This window comes from Pleurodeles waltl, chromosome 5 (genome assembly GCF_031143425.1).
Source record: "Pleurodeles waltl isolate 20211129_DDA chromosome 5, aPleWal1.hap1.20221129, whole genome shotgun sequence".
Classification (NCBI taxonomy): Eukaryota; Metazoa; Chordata; class Amphibia; order Caudata; family Salamandridae; genus Pleurodeles; species Pleurodeles waltl.
In genome coordinates, this window is record NC_090444.1 from 1,181,269,931 (window position 1) to 1,181,290,972 (window position 21,042).

The 21,042-nt window shown below is 43.7% G+C and overlaps 1 protein-coding gene across 2 annotated transcripts in view; it reads right to left on the bottom strand.

Annotated features, from left to right (window-relative positions):
- Window positions 1-21,042, bottom strand: part of POPDC1 (popeye domain cAMP effector 1) — a 274,307-nt gene that overhangs the window by 79,061 nt on the left and 174,204 nt on the right. For both annotated transcript variants that reach the window (XM_069235416.1, XM_069235417.1), the window contains exons 4-6: window positions 15,247-15,434; window positions 14,058-14,166; window positions 10,023-10,190 (exon numbers count right to left, since the gene is read on the bottom strand). In XM_069235416.1, the coding sequence (XP_069091517.1) occupies window positions 10,023-10,190; window positions 14,058-14,166; window positions 15,247-15,434 (465 nt within the window). The remainder of the gene's footprint in view (window positions 1-10,022; window positions 10,191-14,057; window positions 14,167-15,246; window positions 15,435-21,042) is intronic.

Here is a 21,042-nt window from a genome sequence, read left to right on the forward strand (position 1 = left end):
CTGTGTTCTACCTGTTCATAGGTGTGTGTGCCTGTATGTGTGGGTGAGGGAGCATGCACTGCCTGTTCTCTACTAGTTCATAGGATATGTGCCTGTGTGTGGGTGAGGGTGCATGCACTGCTTGTGCTCTATGAGTTCATAGGCATTTGCCTGTGTGTGAGCAAGGGTTCATGCATTGCCTGTGCTCTACGAGTTCATAGGTGTGGATGCCTGCGTGCCTGAGTGCATGCACTGCCTGCGCTCTAAGAGTTCATAGATGTGCATTCCCGTGTGCATGGGTTCATGCACTGCCTGTGCTCAACGAGTTCATAGGCGTGTGGTGCCTGTGTATGTGGGCGAGGGTGCATGCACTGCCTGTGCTGTACATGTTCACAGGCGTTTGTGCCTGTGTGTGAAGGAGAGGACACATGCACTGCCAGTGGCAGTGCTCTGCCTGCTCTGTGTGCCATGGAAGCTTGCACAGCTGCTTGTGATGCACTGCTTCTTTCTGTCACGAAAACATAAACTGCTGCCTGTTCTATTTAGACCTCTCTGTGTGCTAAGAAACCATGAATGCCTGTTGCCTGGACAGTGGCACTGGGGCCTGGAGAGTGTAGGTGCCCACTGCACCCAAATTGTGTTACTCACCATCGGGCCAGTGAACTGGGGCACATTCCCTTGCCGCACAAGGGCCCCACGATCCCCTTGCTATGCTAGTGCGCCTGTTTGTTACCTCTGTAACGCTGCTGGTCCGTGTGTTTTAACTGACGATGGCAAAACATTTTCACCGTAGAAAAGCTAAAGCAGATGGATTTGTCAGTGCTTGTTTTTCTAACCACAGGCTTACTTGCTAGAAAATGTTTTCTGTTGGGATGCATAAAACACTGCATACGCTGTTAGCTTATAGCTGCCTTCCAGCATAAACCAGGTTCAACGGGAGGGTGGTGGGTGGAGTGAGGACATCTTGAAATGTGTGGTCAGAATTTAGTGTAAGGAGCAGGGCGTTTGTGCGCAGTACTTTAAAATAAATATCCAAGCAAATAAATCTGGTTGTTGGAGTTTGCCATGGAACAATTTTTAAAGTTCTGTCTGCACTGGTATCATCATGTGTGCCGGGCACCATCTCCGGCACCTTTGGTATTGTTGTGTTACATGCACATTCCTGCTCTTGTAATCCCAGCAGAGATTTGTGCTTGTTACATTTGTAGCGAACAACCACAAGAAACTGTAACAGTGAGTGCCCTTGGGAGAATAACAGCAGTGGTCTGTGTATTTCCGTCTTTTTTCGGTAAAAACTCAGACTTTCTTCAGAGTAAACACTGAATCAGCCGCATTACCCCTTTGCCAGATTTTTTATGTTATGCAGTTTTATAAGACACAATTGCCTGTCTCGGTAAGGGCCTTTGAGAACAATAATCGAATTAAGGTCCTCCTGTACAAAGTTTCAATTTAAGGAATCGTAAAATTGCAAAAAATAAAATTGCGATTCTTTATATGGAATGTTCATAATGGATTTGTTAGAAGTGGTTGCAGTTAGCACACCAACTTGTAATGAATCCTTCTGAAAACCGACCTATGTGCTAATGGGCTGGTTCTTAAAATACTGATTTGTTGACCTATAATATTAATATGCATGTTGTAAGTGGAACATTGTGACCCACTACGATCGGCTACAATCACAGGAATGCAGGCCTGTTGGAGTCAGAAGACCAACATTTTTGTGATTGCTTTTAAATAAAGCAATCTTTATTTCTTTTAAATGCTGCTCGTTTCCCTTAAAGGAAATTTGGCTGTTCAAAAAAAGAAAATGTACACAAACCTTTTTTATGGGCAGGCAGTGCTCTTACGGACCACTGTCTGCTCATGAAAAACGTTTTTGTGAGCATTCACAAAGAAGGGGTCTTTTGAAGACCCATTCCCATTTGGGAATGGCTTACCACCTCTTTTGGGGTGGCAAAATATTAATGTTTTGCAACCAGATTTCGTCCGCAAAACATTAATAAATACAGTTTAAAAAAAAAAATCGGTATTTGGAAAGGACGCCCTTGACACGTTCTTTTCATATATCGACTCGTTACTTACTGCCAAACGTAATTAGCGATTTTCTACTATTTGGTAACATCGTATCTATTTGCATATTGGGTTTGGTGATTAAAAAAAGACATTTTGCTGTAAGAAAGGCTATGATTTTATGACCTGCAGCCTTACTGACCTTAAAATGTTTTTGCACATGAGGACCTTAGCCATTAGACTGGTCCATGAGCCATTAGCCAGGTTACTGGAGAAAAGAAACGTTAGATATTTTATACATTTTTTGGGGTCTCTTTGATTTTGACTATAAAGATTAAGTTTCAGAGCTCGGCTGCAAGTACTGAGCACATACTACTGTCATACTGCACCTTTCAGTTGCGTGGAACTAATGACTATGCCATGGAGCACAGTATCCCAGAAATAGTACAGCACTGAATAATGGCAATGAGGAAAGCCTGTGGCTCGTTAGTTATTTACATAATGCACATAACATAAAAATATTTTCTCTGTAAGCAGTGCAAGGACGAGAAGATGAGCAAGATGCACATCTCCATTCTGCCGTCATCTCCCCTGGTCTCCGTGGACATTAAGGCTCAACCCTGCAAACAACACCTTATTCCAATTATTGAACATATGTGACAGACTGACTATTGACCAGCTACTAACTTCATTTCTTAAGCACTTCTACTAATTTATACATGGGCAATGTATCAAAATGGAATAGAGGACCATGGACAATCTAAGACACAGATATTTCCAGGGTCTCAGGTCAACCATTATTGTCCAAAAAATCTGTACATTAGTTACAAAACACAGCCAAACAATGCACATGTGCTTGAGAAACAGAAGGTAATCACCATTAGAAATAGGGTGATATAAATATATTAAATGAAAAAATCATTGGCCTAGCCAATTGGTCTGGCCTTGGCAACGAAGTTCAGCAATATATATATTTTTTATTGCAAGCATATTCTGCAAAAAGAATAATAAAATGTACTATTGCCTTTGAGTTTCTGTAACCTGAAAGTAAAGTTTAAACAAATATTTAGTGGATAAGTTACTTACCTTCAGTAACGATATATCTTGTAGAGACATAGGGCCAGATGTAAGAAGGGTTTTGCGACTCGCAAACGGCGAAAAATGCCGTTTGCGAGGCGCAAAAGCCTCTCCGCTATGCAGAAATGCATTTTGCGAGTCGGATCCGACTCGCAAAATGCATTTCCGAATCGCAAATAGGAAGGGGTGTTCCCTTCCTATTTGCGACTCGCAATGCTATGCAATTTCATTTGCGACCGCGAAAGCGATCGTAAATGAAATCGCAGTTACCATCCACTTGAAGTGGATGGTAACCCAGTCACAAACAGGAAGGGGTCCCCATGGGACCCCTTCCCCTTTGTGAATGAAAAAATATATATTTATTCAGAGTAGGCAGTGGTCCAATGGGCCACTGCCTGCTCTGAAAAAAACCGAAACTAAAGGTTTCGGTATTTTTTTCCAAGTGCAGCTCGTTTTCCTTTAAGGAAAACGGGCTGCAGATGGGAAAAAAAAAAACTGCTTTATTAAAAAGCATTCACGGACATGGTTGTCTGCTGTCTCCAGCAGGCCACCATCCCCATGAGTGCCCATACTCGCAATGGGGTCGCAAACTAATGAGGTGGGTCTTTGCGACCCCATTGCGAGTTGCAGAAGGTGTCTGAGACACCTTCCTGCATAGCAAATTGCGACTTGCAATTTGCGAGTCGCACGGACTCGCAAATTGCAAGTCGCAATTTTGAACCTACCTACATCTGGCCCATATTCTGCTTGCAGATTCCTTTCCTTAGAAGTTAACCCCAGGCATCAGACTGGGTCCAGAGATTTTTTTCTTTGAGCAATATCCTTGCGCGTCGTTAGGTGGTGTTGGTTGACTCCGCAGGCGTCGCAGTCGCCGTGATGACATCGGGAGTAGTACATACATGCCGCCTCAGCACAGTGACGTCAGTTTCTTTTCACAACTTTCCACGCCAAAGCGCAGAGCCACGAAGAACACTGAAATTGGTAGCGAGAGTTCAGTCCCTGAATGGGGAAGCCCTGTCCCTAGAAATCAGTTTACAAGCAGGGAGGATGGGTGGGTCGGTAAGGAATCTGCAACTAGAATAAGCCTCTACTAGATATATTTTTTACTGGAGGTAAGTAACTTGTACATCTTATAGAGACTTCTAGTTGCAGGCGCCTTACCGTAGAATAGACTGTCCAGGCAGTAATATTTAGTAAACATGTGCAAGGATTTCCACGTAGATGCCTGAAAGATATTGAGGTCAGGAACTCCGCGTGGTAACACAGTGGAAGCAGCAGTTGCTCTGGTAAAATGAGCACGGAAGCCCTCAGGGGGTTGCTTCTTTGCGAAAGCATAGAACATTTCGATGCAAAGAAGTACCCATTGTGAGATGGTATGTTTTTGCACAGCCTTCCCTTTCTTCGCATCCACATATCCAACAAAGAGTTGATCGTCCACCCGGAAATCTTTAGTACGATTGAGATAGAACATCTACGCTCTTTTTGGATCCAGGCGATGGAGTCTCTCCTCCTCATGAGAAGGATGAGGAGGTGCGTAAAATGTAGGCAAAGTGATGGACGGGCCTACATGAAAAGGTGTAACGACTTTGGGGAGGAAGGAAGCCTCAGTGCGTAACTCCACTTTGTCAGAGTGCACAGACAAAAATGGGGGCTTAGAAGATAAAGCCTGAAGCACACTCACTCTGCGAGCAGGAGTGATGGCAATAAGAAAAACAGTTTTAAAAGTAAGGAGCCGTAATGGACAGTTGTGCATCAGCTCAAAAGGAGCACACATTAAGTAAGTAAGGACAAGATTGAGGTCCCACTGAGGCATGATAAATGGAGTGGGAGGAAACAAATGGGAGAGGCCCTTAAGGAATCTACTAACAATAGGAGACTTAAAGAGTGAAGGCTGATGAAGCAACCTAAGAAAGGCTGAGATAGTCGATAAATAGCCCTTAAGTGTGCCCAAAGCAGAGCCCTGCTGGGCCAAAGAAAGAATGAACAAAAGAACCTCAGAAAGAGGAGCAGAGAGGGGATTAACAGATTTACCAAAGGCTCTCCCCATTGCTGAAAGAGACCTTGTGCCACCTCCGGATGGAGTCGCCATTAGTGATCTGCTATGCATCAACGGCTGAGTTTGTCTGGTCTGGCGCTCAGACAGCCCGCCAGATGTTGAACCACCACAGTGATGTTCTGATGTGCCAGCCATGTCCAGAGGCACAGCGCCTCCTGACAAAGGGTCCAGGACACTACTCCGCCCTGTTTGTTGCAGTACCAAATGGCTGTAGTGTTGTCCGTGAACACTTGCACTACTTTCCCTTCGAGAAAGGGAAGAAATGCTTACAACGCAAGCCTGATCACCGGGAGCTTCGGAAGATTGATATGGAGCCCAGACTCTGCCGGAGACCAGAGGCCTCTGATCTCCGCCTCTCCCATGTGGCCACCTCATCCCCGAAATGACGCGTCGGGCACTATGGATAGATCTGTTTGGGGAAGGGAGAGGGCTCTACCGTCGACCTAATGCCCATTCGAAATCGACCAATGCAGGTTCTTCGCAGTCCCCTCCGAGATCTGGACCATGTCAGAGCTATTTCCCTGGTGCTGTGCCCACTGGAACTTCAAGTCCCACTGCAGAGCCCGCATATGCCACCTCACATGTGTCACTAGCAGGACGCAGGAGGCAGTGAGGGCCAGCAGCCTCAGAGTCAGTCTCACCGAAACCCAAAATAGAGGCTGAAAGATCGGAATCATAGCCTGAATAGCCAGGACTCGCTTTTCGGGATGATAGGCCTCAAACTGCACTGTGGCCAGAACAGCTCAAATGAAAGGGAGGGTCTGAGAGGGAGTCATGTGTGACTTCGGCACGTTTAAAGTAAACCCCAGCATGTGCAGGAGGTTTGCTGTAGTCTGAAGCCGGGAAATGACTTTCTGGGGCGAGTCTGCCTTAAACAGCCAGTTATTGACATAGGGGGAAGACTGAAACCCCCAACCTGCACAGATGTGCTGCAACCACTGCATCACTTTCGTGAACACCCGAGGAGCGCAGGTAAGGGCTAAGGGGGGCACAGTAAATTGAAAGTGCTTGTGACCTATCACGAATCGTAGGTAATGTCTGTGGGCAGGCAGGATGGAAATATAGAAGTAAGCATCCTGCAATTCCAATGCTACCATCCAGTCTTCTGAGTCCAAGGCAGTTCGAACAATCTGCAAAACCCACTTGTGCGTAGTGACTGACTCCCAATGGGGCAGGTGATGGCGAATCCTGCCGTCAACTGGACCAGAGTGAGGGGATGGACTAGGAGGGTTTGGAAGCTGCAGCAGGGGCAGGGTGGGCTGGGCAGAACTCTGGTTCCCTGTCCCACGACCACGAAGGATTCTGTGTCCTCGGCAACGCAGCGGCTGAACAGCATGGGTGGCACGGTGGCTGGGCATGGGAAGCGACAGGGAGTCCCTTACGTAAGGGGCAAAAGTTGGACTGTTGGGGATGAGAGGCAGCGGAAAGGCAGAGGGATTGAGCCTTAGCCTGGGAGTCCTTGAACCTCCCCAGCGCTGAGTTTGTCTTGTCTCCAAAGAGACGGGAGACATCAAACGGCATTTCCATAAGGGTCTGTTGGACATCCCCTGAGAAACCAGATGTTCGTAACCGGGGTGGCGCCTCAAGGCCACTGTCATCGCAACTGATCTACCCAGTGAGTCGGTGGTGTAAAGCCCACATCGGAGAGTGAACTTTGCCGTGTCTTTCCCATCGGTGACAGCTTGGGAGACGATAGGATGGTCCTCCTCCAGTATCTGCAGCAGAACTTGAAGGACCCACAGAGAGTGAGTATAACGGCCCAAACGGCATGTGGTGTTCACTGACCGCAGTGTTAGACTGGAGGAAGAAAACAGCTTCTTCCCAAATTGTTCCAGCCTTTTTGATACACTATCCGGAGGTGTGGAAGGATGCACCAGAGGATAAGGATGCCCTGATAACAAGGCTCTCAGGCGTGGGGTGTTGGGACAGGAATTTAGGGTCGTTCGGGGTGGGTCGATGGGGGCCTGTGATTGTCCTGTTCAGTGGAGCCCCTGTGTTGGGGCTCCAAAAGGACATCTGTGAGGGCTTCATTCAATGGAAGAAGAGGCTCAGAGGTGGAAGTCCCTGGTTGAAGCACCTCCATCAAGAGATTAGACCTGACCTGAAAAGTAGGCAGATCAATGCCGAGGACCTCAGCGGACCTACTGACCACCATGGAATAAAAGTAGCTCCCTCCGCCGTAGCCACAGTAGGAGGAGACAGCATGCCAGAGTCTGGAGAGTGATCCAGACCACTGGCCTCGCCCAACTCCTGTGCCCAGTCCATGTTAGGATCATCCTGGTTTTCATAAGGGTCCAGGGACCCCTCCAATCCTTCCCCAAATTCGAACACATAAGAATAAGGGTCAGAATCCAACCGGGGGTGAATAGGCCCCATCGTAGAAGGAGGTGGTGTTGGCCAGCGCCGTTCTGACTCCGATCAGGATCAGGTCGACGATGATAACGTCGACATTCAAACTGGCGCTGGGGAAGGTCTCGATGGTACGACCAAGTCGGTATGGATCCGAGAGGAGATCCGGAGGGGACTTCGGTGGTTGGAGCCGCCGGCACGGAACCCGAAGGCCCTCCAACCAAACCGAAGGCAATGTAGCAGGGTCAGACTGCCCAAAAATGAGGCGCATGGCCTCATAGAATTCCTTTAATTGGGCAGGGGTCGCTCTGGCTACTGGAAACATGGGGAGGCATGGAGAGGCCCAAAAGCAGGCTCCAAGGATGGAGGCCTTGAGCGTCGACGCTCCTCCTGCATCGCATTAGCCGAGCAATAGGGTGAAGTCGAAGGATGATGAGATTTCTTCGACTTCTTCGTCTTCTTACTTTGACCCGAAGACTTCGAGGAAGATGAGTGATGGCGGCTCTGCGAATGGTCTTGAGACCTTCCTCTAGATGAGACCGGGACCAATAAGGAGTTGAGCGCCTGGCTGCCATAAGCTTGAGGGACCGCTCCCTCAAGGCATTCGGGTGCATGGCCTGGCACTTGGAGCACGACTTCGGGTCGTGCTCCAGGCACTACAAACAGACCTGATGCAAATCTGCCACGAACATCATGCAGTGACAGTCCTCACAAGATTTGAAGCTGGTCTTTGGGGACCTCCTCCACGCCCCAAAAACTTCACCAAAAAACTCAACTAAAGAGTCAAAGTTGGTCAAAAATTGACCTAGGATAGCTCTCGCCGGATCAGCGCGTGGCGCCAAAAGAAAAGAACTGATGTCATTGTGCTGAGGCGGAGTCTATGTACTGCTCCCGACGTCATCACAGATGCCCGCAGAATCGATCGATGCCACCTAACGACGCGCAAGAGTATTGTTCCAAGAAAAAATCTCCAGATCCAGTCTGACACCTGGGGGAAAATTCTAACTTAAGAAATCTGCAACTAGAAGTCTCTATCAGATATAATGGAATAAGGAGTAGGAAGGAAAAAAATTGGGAAAGCAAAGAATTGGCCCACCAGCATTGGCATTGAAGTCCACTTCTTTTTAGGAGTATGTGCATATGTGATCAGGAAAAAACAGTCACATACAGTACAAGTGAGCTGATGGCTGAAGCGAGCTGACCCACTGCCCACGCTCCTTGTACTTGTGAGCAAATGGAAATTGTGAATGACAGCTGAAAGATCAACTGATCAAGAGGACTGACTCCAACCCCCTTGATGAATGTAGAGATGAACGTATTTTCTATCTACATGAGGCTCATGTGACAGCTCTACATGTGTCTAGGCCAAACCTAGAAATGCTCCAAGCCAGAAGAGATGTGGCAGTCGTCATCCGTAGAAAACAAATTTACAGCTCCTGGAGCAGCACTGGCAATGGGATTCCAATGAAATATTTACAGGCATTTGCAACATGTGGGTGTGTATATTTTGAGCATCCTTTGTCGAAACTGCAAGGAAAGGTGATTCAAAATATATATCATCATCACGTCTTGTGTCTCTACTTGTCATAATGGAAGGCAAGTGAATGTGTTACAGGCCTAAATCACAGTGGTTGTGCTAAAGAGATCAGAGTACGTGGGCAGCAGTAATCAGCTGTGTCATGAAAGTGCCTGACGGGGTCAGGACAGACAAGGATAAACCAGCAAACTAGTTGCTTCACCCCAATAAAGTACTCTGACACATGGAAGGGTCTAATTCAACTGCTAAAAAAATACAACAAATAAATACGTAAATAAATAAACACAAACCCAAACATTGCTCAATGGTAGAATTGTGTGAAAAAGATCCTGGATCAAGGGTAACTTCAGGAGGTTATAGGAGCAATCTTGCTCCTAATGGAAGGAGAATTAAGCTTTAAACATCAACATTGCGGGACACCCATAATTTCTTTCAAGAATACAAGTTACAGCAGCAGCAAAGTATTCAGAAACACAGCCCACCAGACCTATGAAGCACTGTTACTAAAAAGACACCTATGGGGATCAAAATGTTTCTGTAACTGTAAACTGCTTGACCAAAATATTATCTCTTAGATTGCTTTTAATTTATTTGTGTCAATACCTATTCCTAGAAGCTTATAAAACTGCCCTATTTGGTTACACTCGTAATTACTGACAGGCTCCTGAAGCGGTAGTCTCAAAATATTTTAAATTAGGCATTGCAAATCAGGATATTACTTTTAAATAGTTCTGCCAACACTAAAGAGAACAGAAAAGATGATATGTTGTGTCAGAGTGAGAACTCTTGCCCAAGAAACACAGCTTTAACTACCTAAAAGAAACCGATCAGAACATTTATTACATATGCATCATTTCTTTCAAATCTTTTACAAGGAAAGCTCCAGATATTTTACTGTCAGGCTTAAAAATATGATGCAAAGCATCTTTTTGTCCAATATCACTAATTAAGGTGACCATGTTCTGGTCCACAGTTTACTATTTTATCAAAATATGATGAACTGTAGGCACTTACCTTATCACTTAATGTTGGATCGTTCAATGAGTACAACTTATTGGTAATGTCCTTTCCAATAAGGTATTTAAATATCTCAAAGAGGAAAGGCTCAGACTCCAGAAAGTAAGTTAGCCTTTCCCGTGACCAGCACAAGAACTTGCAGTTATCTTCTGCAGTGATTGTGACCTAAGAGGAAATTAATGAGGGACATCATTAGAACATGACTTGCTTTGTTTTCCCATGTAATTTGAAGTTTAAATGCAGTATGCTCAGATTAATTAGTAAAATCTGAATTGCATTGCTTGGAATTATGTGGGTTATAGTTAGATGAAACCATCTACTCTCTGAGAGGCTTAATTGTAAGCACATTGTGTTGCTGATGTGTCACTTTTTATGATGCTCCAGCGGCACTGAGAGCAGATCCATATCTACAAAGCCACACAAAACTACTTAGTGTAGCTTTTCATGGCCTCGTTGATATGGTGTAAGGCAACGCAATGCAAGTTGCTCCGTTGCTTTACACTGCTTTAGGAGGTCATTCCAGGGGCATTGCAGTGGTCTTTCCCATGAAATAAATATGGGGTTTGATGCATTACCAGATTTACAAGGATCTGTAAACCTAGGAATACGTCAAAACAGTATGCTTCCCCAGGGGAGGCGCAACGAGCATAAACATATTTATTTCTCCTCGTTTTTTCCTCTATCTATGTGTGCTGCAGAATAGCAGACATAGAAAGAGGAAAACACCTCCATGGATTGTACAGGCACAAAAACAATCCTGCCAACAACACAGACACCCTTGCACTATGGTGAAAGTATGCCTGCGTTGGTGTTAGGCAGCAAACTGTGTGCCGGCGCTGGCTGAAAGGACTGGAATGCACCGTATCTTGTAAATACGGCGCATTCCTGCCCTTTTGAATTGGCGTAGGGCATCGCTGCTCTACGCCAATTCCTTGAAAATATGCCCCCAAGTGTTAGTTTTTCTGTCAAACTTTGCAAGAATTACACCTCAACTGTTGCAAATATTTAATTAGCTCCACTTTGGCATCCCTGAAATCTATGTATCCAAGAAGTGCTAGAATGATGTACCTAGATATGCAGCCATTTCTGGGACACCTATCTGCTCTAGTCAGAACCATGTTAGCGATACTTCCACATAACTCAGCACCGCCACATGTTTACAGTGACCAGACAGTAAAACTTATCAATTTATCAGAAATTTCCAGAACTTCTGCCTCCCAGGTTCAAAATATACTACTCTAACTGCTCATTACACTTCTGTAACCAGCTGCGTCTTGGCATACCCAAAGCCCAGTTAATGCTACCTACACTAGTCTTTTTTTACAGACACATCCAAACGTTAGAACTCACTATCCTTATGTATATATGTATGGAACTTTGTGTTTGAGATGCTTCTGTTGCAGTAAAAATGTTGTCTGACAGCTGTCGTACAGCATTTTAGAGCTAGATTTCCCTTTATGAAATATCAATTTCCCAAAAACCTGTTTCTGAAAGAAACATGACTTTCGCCATCAAATTACCATTTTTCATATGTATTAAATACATTGTTCCCTAACATCAGCTGTCGTTTTCAGAAATTACACAGACGTACAAATGCCTCACATGGGCAGATTCAATTTCAAATGCCCATGCTTTTCGATCACATGCCATGAATGATCACTATTATGCAAAATGTGCCTATAATACACCAATAACGCCCAGTATTGTATTAGGTCAACCATTTCACCAAGGCTGTATACCACAATGCCCAGCATGCTCACAACACATCATTGATGGCCATTATCAAGCCAGGAATGGACATCATTATATCAGGATGGCCAAAAATAGATCAGTCATGCTCATAATTTATCAATGATGTCTACCAGTATGAAACTAGACAATGAGTGCCCACATTATGTCAAGGATTACCGTTTTATGCTAAGACCACTATTATACCAGAAATAAATGCAAGTTTGCCAGAGATGAATCAAGGCATCTACACAGGCACACAGGTGCATGCTCCTTTAAACAATTACACACACTTGCTTAAACACACCACAACCATTCTTCCGAAAGAAGGCAGGTCTTAATTGTCTCAGCTCTGGATCCAGCCTGTGCTCTCCTCAGCTCTAGGCTGGTCTCACACACCTTCTCTCTCTGCTCTGGCTCCTGTAGTCCAGCAGCTCAGTGACCTCACGTTGGCTCTTGCTCTGGCTACTTCTGCCATCCACAACAAGACAACCCAATACTAAACAGCCTCCCTCTCCCCACTCTCTTTAATTCAGAGCAGAGCAGATGGAGCTAGATTTCCCAGTCACACCAGAAGAAATACAAAAGGCAATATCGTAAATGCTCTCTTGACAAGAAGGCTGGCTCAAACGGGTTCCCAATGTAATTTATTATGAAATATGCATCACTTATTATACTGCACCTGCTCACATTATTCAAAGAGACCCGTCATGCCATTTTCCTTCCTCATGACATGGAGAAAGCAACTATCTCTCATCTTGAAAGCAGTCAAATCTGCTAGTGAGTGTAGCTCGTATTAACCAATATCCAGGGCCACTGGAATCATGTGATTATGTGGCTGCAGCGTTCTTCGCTTAACTATGTATTTGCTGTGTTTGCCACATAATATATCATCTGCTGCATAGTCTGCAGATTTTAACAGAAAAAAAAAAAAATCTGGCTCAAGCGGATTAAAAGTTACAAAAGCGTCTCTGGTAGTGGAAAGCCCTTCACAAAAGTTGACTGGTGGTTTTTTCAACTGCCTATTGCTCTATTTCAGTGTTAAATTGGTGGTAACAAGATGAAATATTTGCCTAGGCAGTGTTACCATGAGTAAAAATGGCAAACTAAAGAAGTAATGCTATAACAAAATGTGTTGTATAATTTACCTTGCCTGCCGGATAATTTAGTCAACCAAGCCACATTATTTGGTCCTCCCCTGCCACATAATTCCAGTGGCCCTGACAATAAATTTAAAAATGCAGAAGTGAAGGTCCTTGCCAAGGTCCTAGCAAACAGACTTTCCAAGGTGATCTGTACCATCCTTCAAGGTGACAGCACCTGCCTCTGCGTTCGATGACTACACATTGTAATGCCTCAGGCCCATAAACTGGAGGGAGATGCTGCTCTGATGTCAGTCGACTTAGAAAAAGCTTTTGACGTGCACTGCCCGTTCATGCACCTAGTGCTGCATAAGTTGTCTTTCGGTCCATAACTTAGAAAGCATGTGGAGGCATTGTACATCTCGCCTTGGGCTCAGGTCAAGGTAAATGACATGTTATCCCCAGAATATTTAATAAGTCCAACTAGTCATCCCATAGCTTTTGAAGTTTTTCAGGGCAGCCTCTCTCTTCAGGTGAAGAATTACACATGTCCATACCTCTTCACCACTGAATGTATTGGGGGGCTTCAGTTGCTCTACATTTGTGCACAATATCCCTGTTGGCTACTACCAATTCCAGGCCACCAGTTAACCGCTCAAGTCTATTAATATCTATTTCCTCTAAAATTTTGAGCAGTGCAATTTGAGTTGTCAATGTGATTCTTTGGAGGGAATGTCTTCACTGCCTTTCCAATAACTTTGTATGACTGTTCACTCCCACACTGTAAAGAGGTAAGTGCCATTGTCTCACATCCCAGGCAACTTGGAAAGGAATCTCTCTGCAAATACCAGCGTCTTTGCTTTATTTAATATATTCAGTCCAGCCAGTGAACTGTATCAGCCTAAATCTGGTTGACATAATCATCTATCTTGGAGCCATCAATGTTGTTGCCCTGTTTGTGGCTTCCAATGTACCTACATATACATCTAATGCCTGACAAATTTTTGGGAACATGTTGGGCTCATGTTTCACTAAGGTTTTATACACTGCTAATATCATATTACAAGGCACTTTTTCTAGTGCAAGTTTGGACTCTAGTGCTGGTTTCATAAATGTGCATAGACCCCCTGAATGACATATTAGGTAGGCTTCCCATTTAGGGTGCTGGTGAGCTACCAATAGTTTTAAGTAACTTGCTGGAGACCCCTGATGAAGGGTTTACCTGAAATTTCTCTCCCCGGTTCATCTGCGTTGATCGAAATTCTGGCGAATCTATATAGGCATTTGGATAAATATTATGCAGAAAATGACCTCGATACGAGACCTTCATTCTAATAAAAAATAAAAGAAGATACTGAGTTAAGAAAGTTCATCTATGATGACCAGTACTGATGGGTCTTTGTGATAATATCCTCAAAAATCTGGAAAAGCAAAATTGGAAGAAATTAGTGACAAGTCAACAATTTTAAGTCAAATATTCTTGACTTTCCGAATGATTAAGAAGTGACCTGTACTGTGGAAACTGTTTATTTTCCCAAAAAACTAATGTCCCAGAAAGATAGCAATATGACTTAAGCTTGCAGTGAATATGTGATGATAATACTTTTAAAAACTGACCAAGACTTTTTAATGATGTGATTTAATATTCTACTTTTAAAAAAATGCCTGCACTGTGATCCCTGATAATGACAGTCTATTCACACCAGTTTCAATACTTGGAAAAGCAAACACAGAACTTGTGAGACAGAGAAAATAAATATATGATGGCAAGAGAAGGATAAGAAAGAAATAAGCTAAAAAGAGAAGAAGAAAGGAGAAGTGGAAAGACAAGAGAAGAATGATGAAAAGGGGAAGGTGAGTGGGGCAAATGATAAAAGAAAGGAGAAATTGTAGGAAAGCTGTTGAGCAAAATAAAGGAATGAGGCGGGAAGATAAAGAAGCAATAGGAGTGAAGAGGGGAACAATGTAGGTAAGAAGCAAGGTGAGGAGCTTAGTGCTGATAATTTGAAGAGTCATGGATTAGGAGAGAATACTGATATGGATTTCTACATCATCTTGGATTCTTTACCTTCCAAAGTTATTGCAACAGATTATCAAATTCATATATGTTTGTATGATGTAACTGGGCAAAACGTACAAAACGTTTTCTATTGGTAGATCTTCTCACTTCTGTCACAGTTGTCAATTACTCTTGAAGTTTCAGGATTGTGACATGGTTACTGACCTACCTCATTCACAAAAAGTTATTTTCGTTATTAGACAATTCTTATTCCTGGAAATTCATGAATAAATCAGAGCTAAGTGTGGAGTAAGACACAACTCTTCACCATACATTATCATAAGGCCTGGAAATTTAGTATATTTATATCATATTGCTTACAACCAGATACATTTGTTTGCCAGGCACATACTTTCCTTTCAACAGGATACTTAAGCGATCATCCACAGATGTTTTATCCTCAGCAGCATATGTCTGTCCTTTTTGTAAAGTCTGTATATTGCAGAACTGCCCTGTGAGTCTCTGAAACAATTCTGGAGGTACATGAAGTGGTTCAAAGAGGCGTTTATAGATACCCTTCAGCTCCTTCTCAATCTTGATCTATGTAAAAGAAGAGAATGACAGTGATAAGCTTCATGAACGTAGTTTACATTAATAGAATATTGTGCATGCCAGTGACTTGCCAAAAATAAACTGAAATGAAGAACAGGGCGACAAAGTATTAGTCCTGCCTTGCACTAGTTTGCTCCAGAACGTTTAAAGGCAACCGTGATTTTAAATGAAAAATGTATATATAGTCTTTCTAGAGTGTACTCAATATTTTAGTAACCCTGACAACATCATAAAAGGTGAATTCAGTTTTTAACATGTGCAGTGATAGGGATAGAAGGACAAATTCTGGAGTCAGGATGAGGTAAGGTAGGGTAATACACTTTATTTGTTTCACTAATTAAAATCCATCTACAAATTGTATAAAATCACGCACAAAAGTTGGGCCATCTTGATGGATTAATGCATCCATTGAATCAATATACATCAAACATATTCATAAGAAGAAAGGTAGTTCCTAAATAAATAATAATGTAATGATTTAAGATGGTTGCTTGGGTTCCTTCCTGATGTAATTCTTTAGAATCCTGGCCTCTGAGCTCTTCAGCCTGTAGCAATACTTCAGAAACTGCATATCAGCTATTGAGCTTAAGTTCATAATTCCGAAATATAGATTGTGTTAAGGGGTGAGGGTGTTTTTAGGAAGACAAAAAATAGCATGTAATGCTGCAGAGAAAATTTTGTTGAGCCCAGAAGTTAATTTTTCCACCTATATTGGAGAGCCATATGTAAGTGCCAGAATACATTTTGCTTGAATAAGATCTAAAGTACAGGAGCCAGTTGGACTATGTACATTGTAATGTCATTTCCACAAGTTAAGTTGCAATATTTTGCTTTATCATTCTTTTTAGCTCATTGGACGTTGTGGCACAGTTTCTCAGGCTGCCACATACCCAGGTTCTGGTATGTATTACCCTGATACACCTTTTCTCCACCCATGCTCCAGCCATATTTACTGCTGATTTTTAGAAACTGTATTATCTTAGTTTTTTGGCTTTAATATGAGATCATTACAGTTAATATAACAATAAAGGCAAGTCAGGGCTGTTTGGAGACTAATTTAAGTGCATTACAATAACACAATATCATCCGCATGCTGAAGGGTAGGAATGTGTAAGGAAACTAGTGCGGGCAAAAATATTTGTTCTTTCTGTAAGGGTGAAACATATCTGCTGCACAAGCACACATCCCTGCTTCGAGCTCCGATTAATATAGACCCTTTTTATCATGGTTTTGCCCAGTCACTCCTTAACGTAACATGTCTAATCACATAGAGCATTATAAACAATGGGCCTTCAGATTAACATTTCACACGCAAACAAGAGAAACATTCTACAAGAAGAAGGGGCTAGAAGACGGAGAGATGGAAATAAGGAAGGTGATGGGGAGAAAATGGGGCATGCTAATGGTAGAATTACAACTCAATGGCTGTTAAATAATTTACAAATCCAGACATTGCTACCAATAACACAGCCACTATCGCCTATTTTTCTTTCTTTCTCTCGCTCCTTGTTTCTCTCCTCAATAACTCCACCTCGCTCTTGTATTCTCTCTCTTTCCTCCAACTCTCTAGAAACTAACTTGGAGTGCGACTGTGAAAACATTTGTTACACCCTGTGAAGAGGCAGGAATATTTAACTCATGCAATTGCTCCTATTTCGCAATTTAAAGTTTGTACTTCTTGGGTAAGCTGGTAATGTGACCATCTATCCACACATATTATGTGCTGGGAACTTGGCCTGAAACACAAATAAACAAACCATCACCAGAATGAGTATGAATACAGATTTGTTCTGAAGAACCATCACACATATTATTGTATAAATGCCAATATTTTAAATTTTATGTTTTACATTTATTTTTAGGTTCTAAGTCCTCAAATTTTTATAAGGGTGTTTTTATAGTTTGCCTACCTATCTTTTTGACTGCCTCTATGAAATCCATAACTAAAGGATATTGGAGATGCAATTTCCTGCTTCAAATATCATGTTAAACCAAAGGATTCTGCATGTATAAGTCACCAATTGTTCCTGTTTCTATATCACAACTTGTGGAAGACCAACTATCTAAAAGGACTGACTATAGAACAAGTTGTCTCAAAGAGTGACATACTCACATTTGACATCTGTGTGTTATATGTACATGAGTGGTGGGTGTGTGGCTTAACCTCTAATAGTGGCAACTGCAGATTTAGGTAGCGCCGTAACACCTGCGTAATCTGCCTGAATCCCTGTGCTAATGGGGCCCTAAAAATTGATATTTTGCCCTTTGTAGTCCACCCCAGGTGTCACTGCCTGTTGCTGCCACTGTCTTTTTTGAAGTGCTTAACCCGGTCGGCTTGGGCCTTGGCAGTAGATGCTGAGCTGGCAGGTTGGGAGCTCAGTGTTCGTGCCTGCCTTTTGGGACTGGTTGCAGGCAGGTAGCACTTGTACCAGGGGTGGTCAAACTGCCCCTACGTTTGTCCCTGAATAGTGAGGAACCCGCTGCTGTTTTGATGGGCCCTGGGACACGAGATGGAGGTAGTTTGTCCCTGATGACCCAGAAGATCAACTGACACAGCACTAGGTGCGGTGCAAGCTGATAAGCTTCAAGATAGAGGGATCTCTCCACCCCGAGACGGAGGATGAGAGTGCTGCACCAACGGATAGAGCTGAGTTGGCATGAGTGTTGAGATGGGCAATGACATGAGGATCGTTGAAGTCTGCTATGCTCGGCCCTAGTGTGTGGTGAGTGGCGTGCTCTCTACTCCCCCGCGAGGGATCCTCTTTCACTTTTATTTATAGTGACCAGTGGTGGTGGATATTGGTTATTTGGGCTTAAGAGGATCTCTGCTCTTGCATTGCCCACCACGCTTCCTTGCTGCTCATGCCCCCAGCACAAGTGCTTATGGTTTCCAGAGGGAAGAGTTCTGGCACTCCGGGTGAGGCAGGCCAGTGCTCAGCAGTGTCTATGTAATTCTATTTGCCAGACGAGGAGTCCTGGTTTCCTTTGTTCAGGACCCACAAGAGTGCCCTATCACAGACCTGTTGATGGTGGAGAGACAAATGAGTAAGGCACAGGACACACGTAAGCTTTCTCCATCAACAGTTCAGAAGCCTAGCCCATATCACCCTTTTGTAATGTCTTCATCTGGAATGCCGACTTCTGGTGTCCTTCAGGGAAGCTTCGGATAATCCATCTGTGACACTGTATATGATTCTAGCAGTGATAGAGTCCCGGTCTGTCTTAGGAGTTCACAGGGGATGCTCTTATCAATGATTTTGCCTTTCTGCCCAAAAACCAATGTAGGCTGTTAGAGAAAGTAGCCTTTAATACTCTCACTCTGGAGAAGCTGGCTCTTTGTGCTAAGGATTTGTCTAAGTGCACTCAAAACATCTCAGAGCGCTTGGATGTCCTGGAGGCTGCAGAGGGTTGCTCCCACCGCAAAATTATTCGACTTATTGGTTTTCCAGGGAGGGGGGCAGGGTAGGGCTTATGCAATAGTGTCCTTGAGAACTGGCTTAAGGCTGACATAGCCCTGAATTCATTATTTCCATTCTTTGTTCTTGAATGCACTCACAGGTTTCCAATGTGCTACACTACCCCTGGTTCCCAGCCTGGGCCCATGATAGCAAAGTTCATCCATTGTAGGGATTGTGAGGCAGTTTTACTGGAGGACTGGAATAAGGGTCAGATTCAGCTAGATAACGCTAAAAGTATCATATTTATGTGCTATACTTTTGCTGTGCCTTGTTTTATGCCAATGAAAAAGAAATTGCGATTTCTGGGCCACTGTTATGCATTACTGTTCCCTGCTAAAATGAGAATATTGGATGGTCAATGCTCCCGCTTCTTTACAGATCCTGAATCTGCGTACAATTGGGTTGAATCCAGAGATAAAACCACCATCACTGCATCCCCCACCCATTTGTTATCAGCCCCTTCAATGGACCATCTCTCAGCGACAGTTCAGAAAGAACACAGTCAGGGAGTGCATTGTAGAGGCCCTCCACCCACACAGGCCAGGTAGGAGCGGTGTGGCACAGTGGCAGCAGTGGCATTGACTCATGACCTCTTTGCAACTCCGAACTTACTCTCCACAGGGTCTGGTGCTTCTGGAAATGAACTGTCCACAGAGGCGGCAGACCCAGAGTCTTTGGAGAACCCGGAGATTACTGCATAATCAGTCAAAGACTTGCTCTGAAGCTGCTGTCCCTGTTACTTACTGAGTCCCTAGATTGTTTGAGGCCTAGTGTGTTTCCTCTGTTTTCCATTACAAGTGGAGGGTGTTGTAAAGCAGAACGATGCGTTTGCATCTTCTTACTATGTGGGGGGCTTTGGAGGCTGCCATCAATAGCTAATATGGTTGAGGACGATTTTTGGAGGGGTGTACCACTCATCTTTTTCCTTTATTTGCTGATGGGCTTACTTTTTATGCTATGTGTTAACCAGCGGAACCGGTGGCACCTTTTCTGTGGTAGTTTATGTTCCTTGGGTGCTTCTGGGCAGAGGAACTAGCTTTTGTGATGTGTTTACTTGGACAATGGTCCATTGTTTCTACTTTCTCCATGGGGGTCTCTTCAGTACATGTTATTGATTATATCACCTCTCAAAGAGTGCATTATCATTTTCCATACGCCTTACTAGCTCTCTTTAGTAATTATACTATGTTGGTTAGTGAGTGGTTACACTGCACTTTTCCAGCTACTTCTGTTCATCCTTATTCACTACCAAATGTAAAATAATTAAGTGGAATTTTAGGGGGATGATGTCTCCACAGCAGCGTTACAACATTCACTCCACTTTGATCCGCTAGAGAACTCATTTAAAAGTCCTGCAGGAAACTCACTTGCTGCCACTGGAGATATCTAAAGTTTAAGCGGGATAATAGGCATATCCAAGAGGTGTGGCCCTTTGGAGAAAGGCTGGAGCTCCTTTTGAGTCAGAGACCGTTAATGTTGAAACTGAGGGGTCATTATGTTTTAGTTAAAGGGGACTTAGATGGGAGAACATTTGTTTTGGAAGGCATGTATGTCCCCAATGTTGACAAGACGAGCTTCTGGGTGAGCATGTCACAGTGCTTATTGATTGGGCCTCTATCCCCTGGATGCTGGGTGGGGATTTCAACTGGGTGCTTGATACCTTTTTGGTTCATTCTGCACACCTGCTTCAGCAGTCCCTGGTAGTACACTTCAAAGGTATTCCAGCAATGGCTGGACAGGCGGAATCTTGAAGGATAAAACATCCTAACCGACTCAACTTCTACTATTTCTCACCAGTGCATTATATGTATTCTAGGTTACACAGATTTGTGTGTTTGCTGTACCCCTGATATTCATGCATGGATCTCGACTGCTGCTTATCAATCTAAAACGTTATCCGACCACAATCCCCTGAATATACCACTTCCCTGGGGCAGAGGTGTTGGCTCCATTTTCAACTTGACGTATGTTCCTATTAGAAGATATAGTTTTCCATCAGAACTTTCAAAATCATATAGACTTATTCTTTCAGGACAATGAGGGACCTGCCATATCATCCTTGGTAGAATGAAAAACGTTCAAAGTGGTTACCAGGGGAGCAGGTATCAGAACTGTAGTGGAATTTATATGGGTGCCCA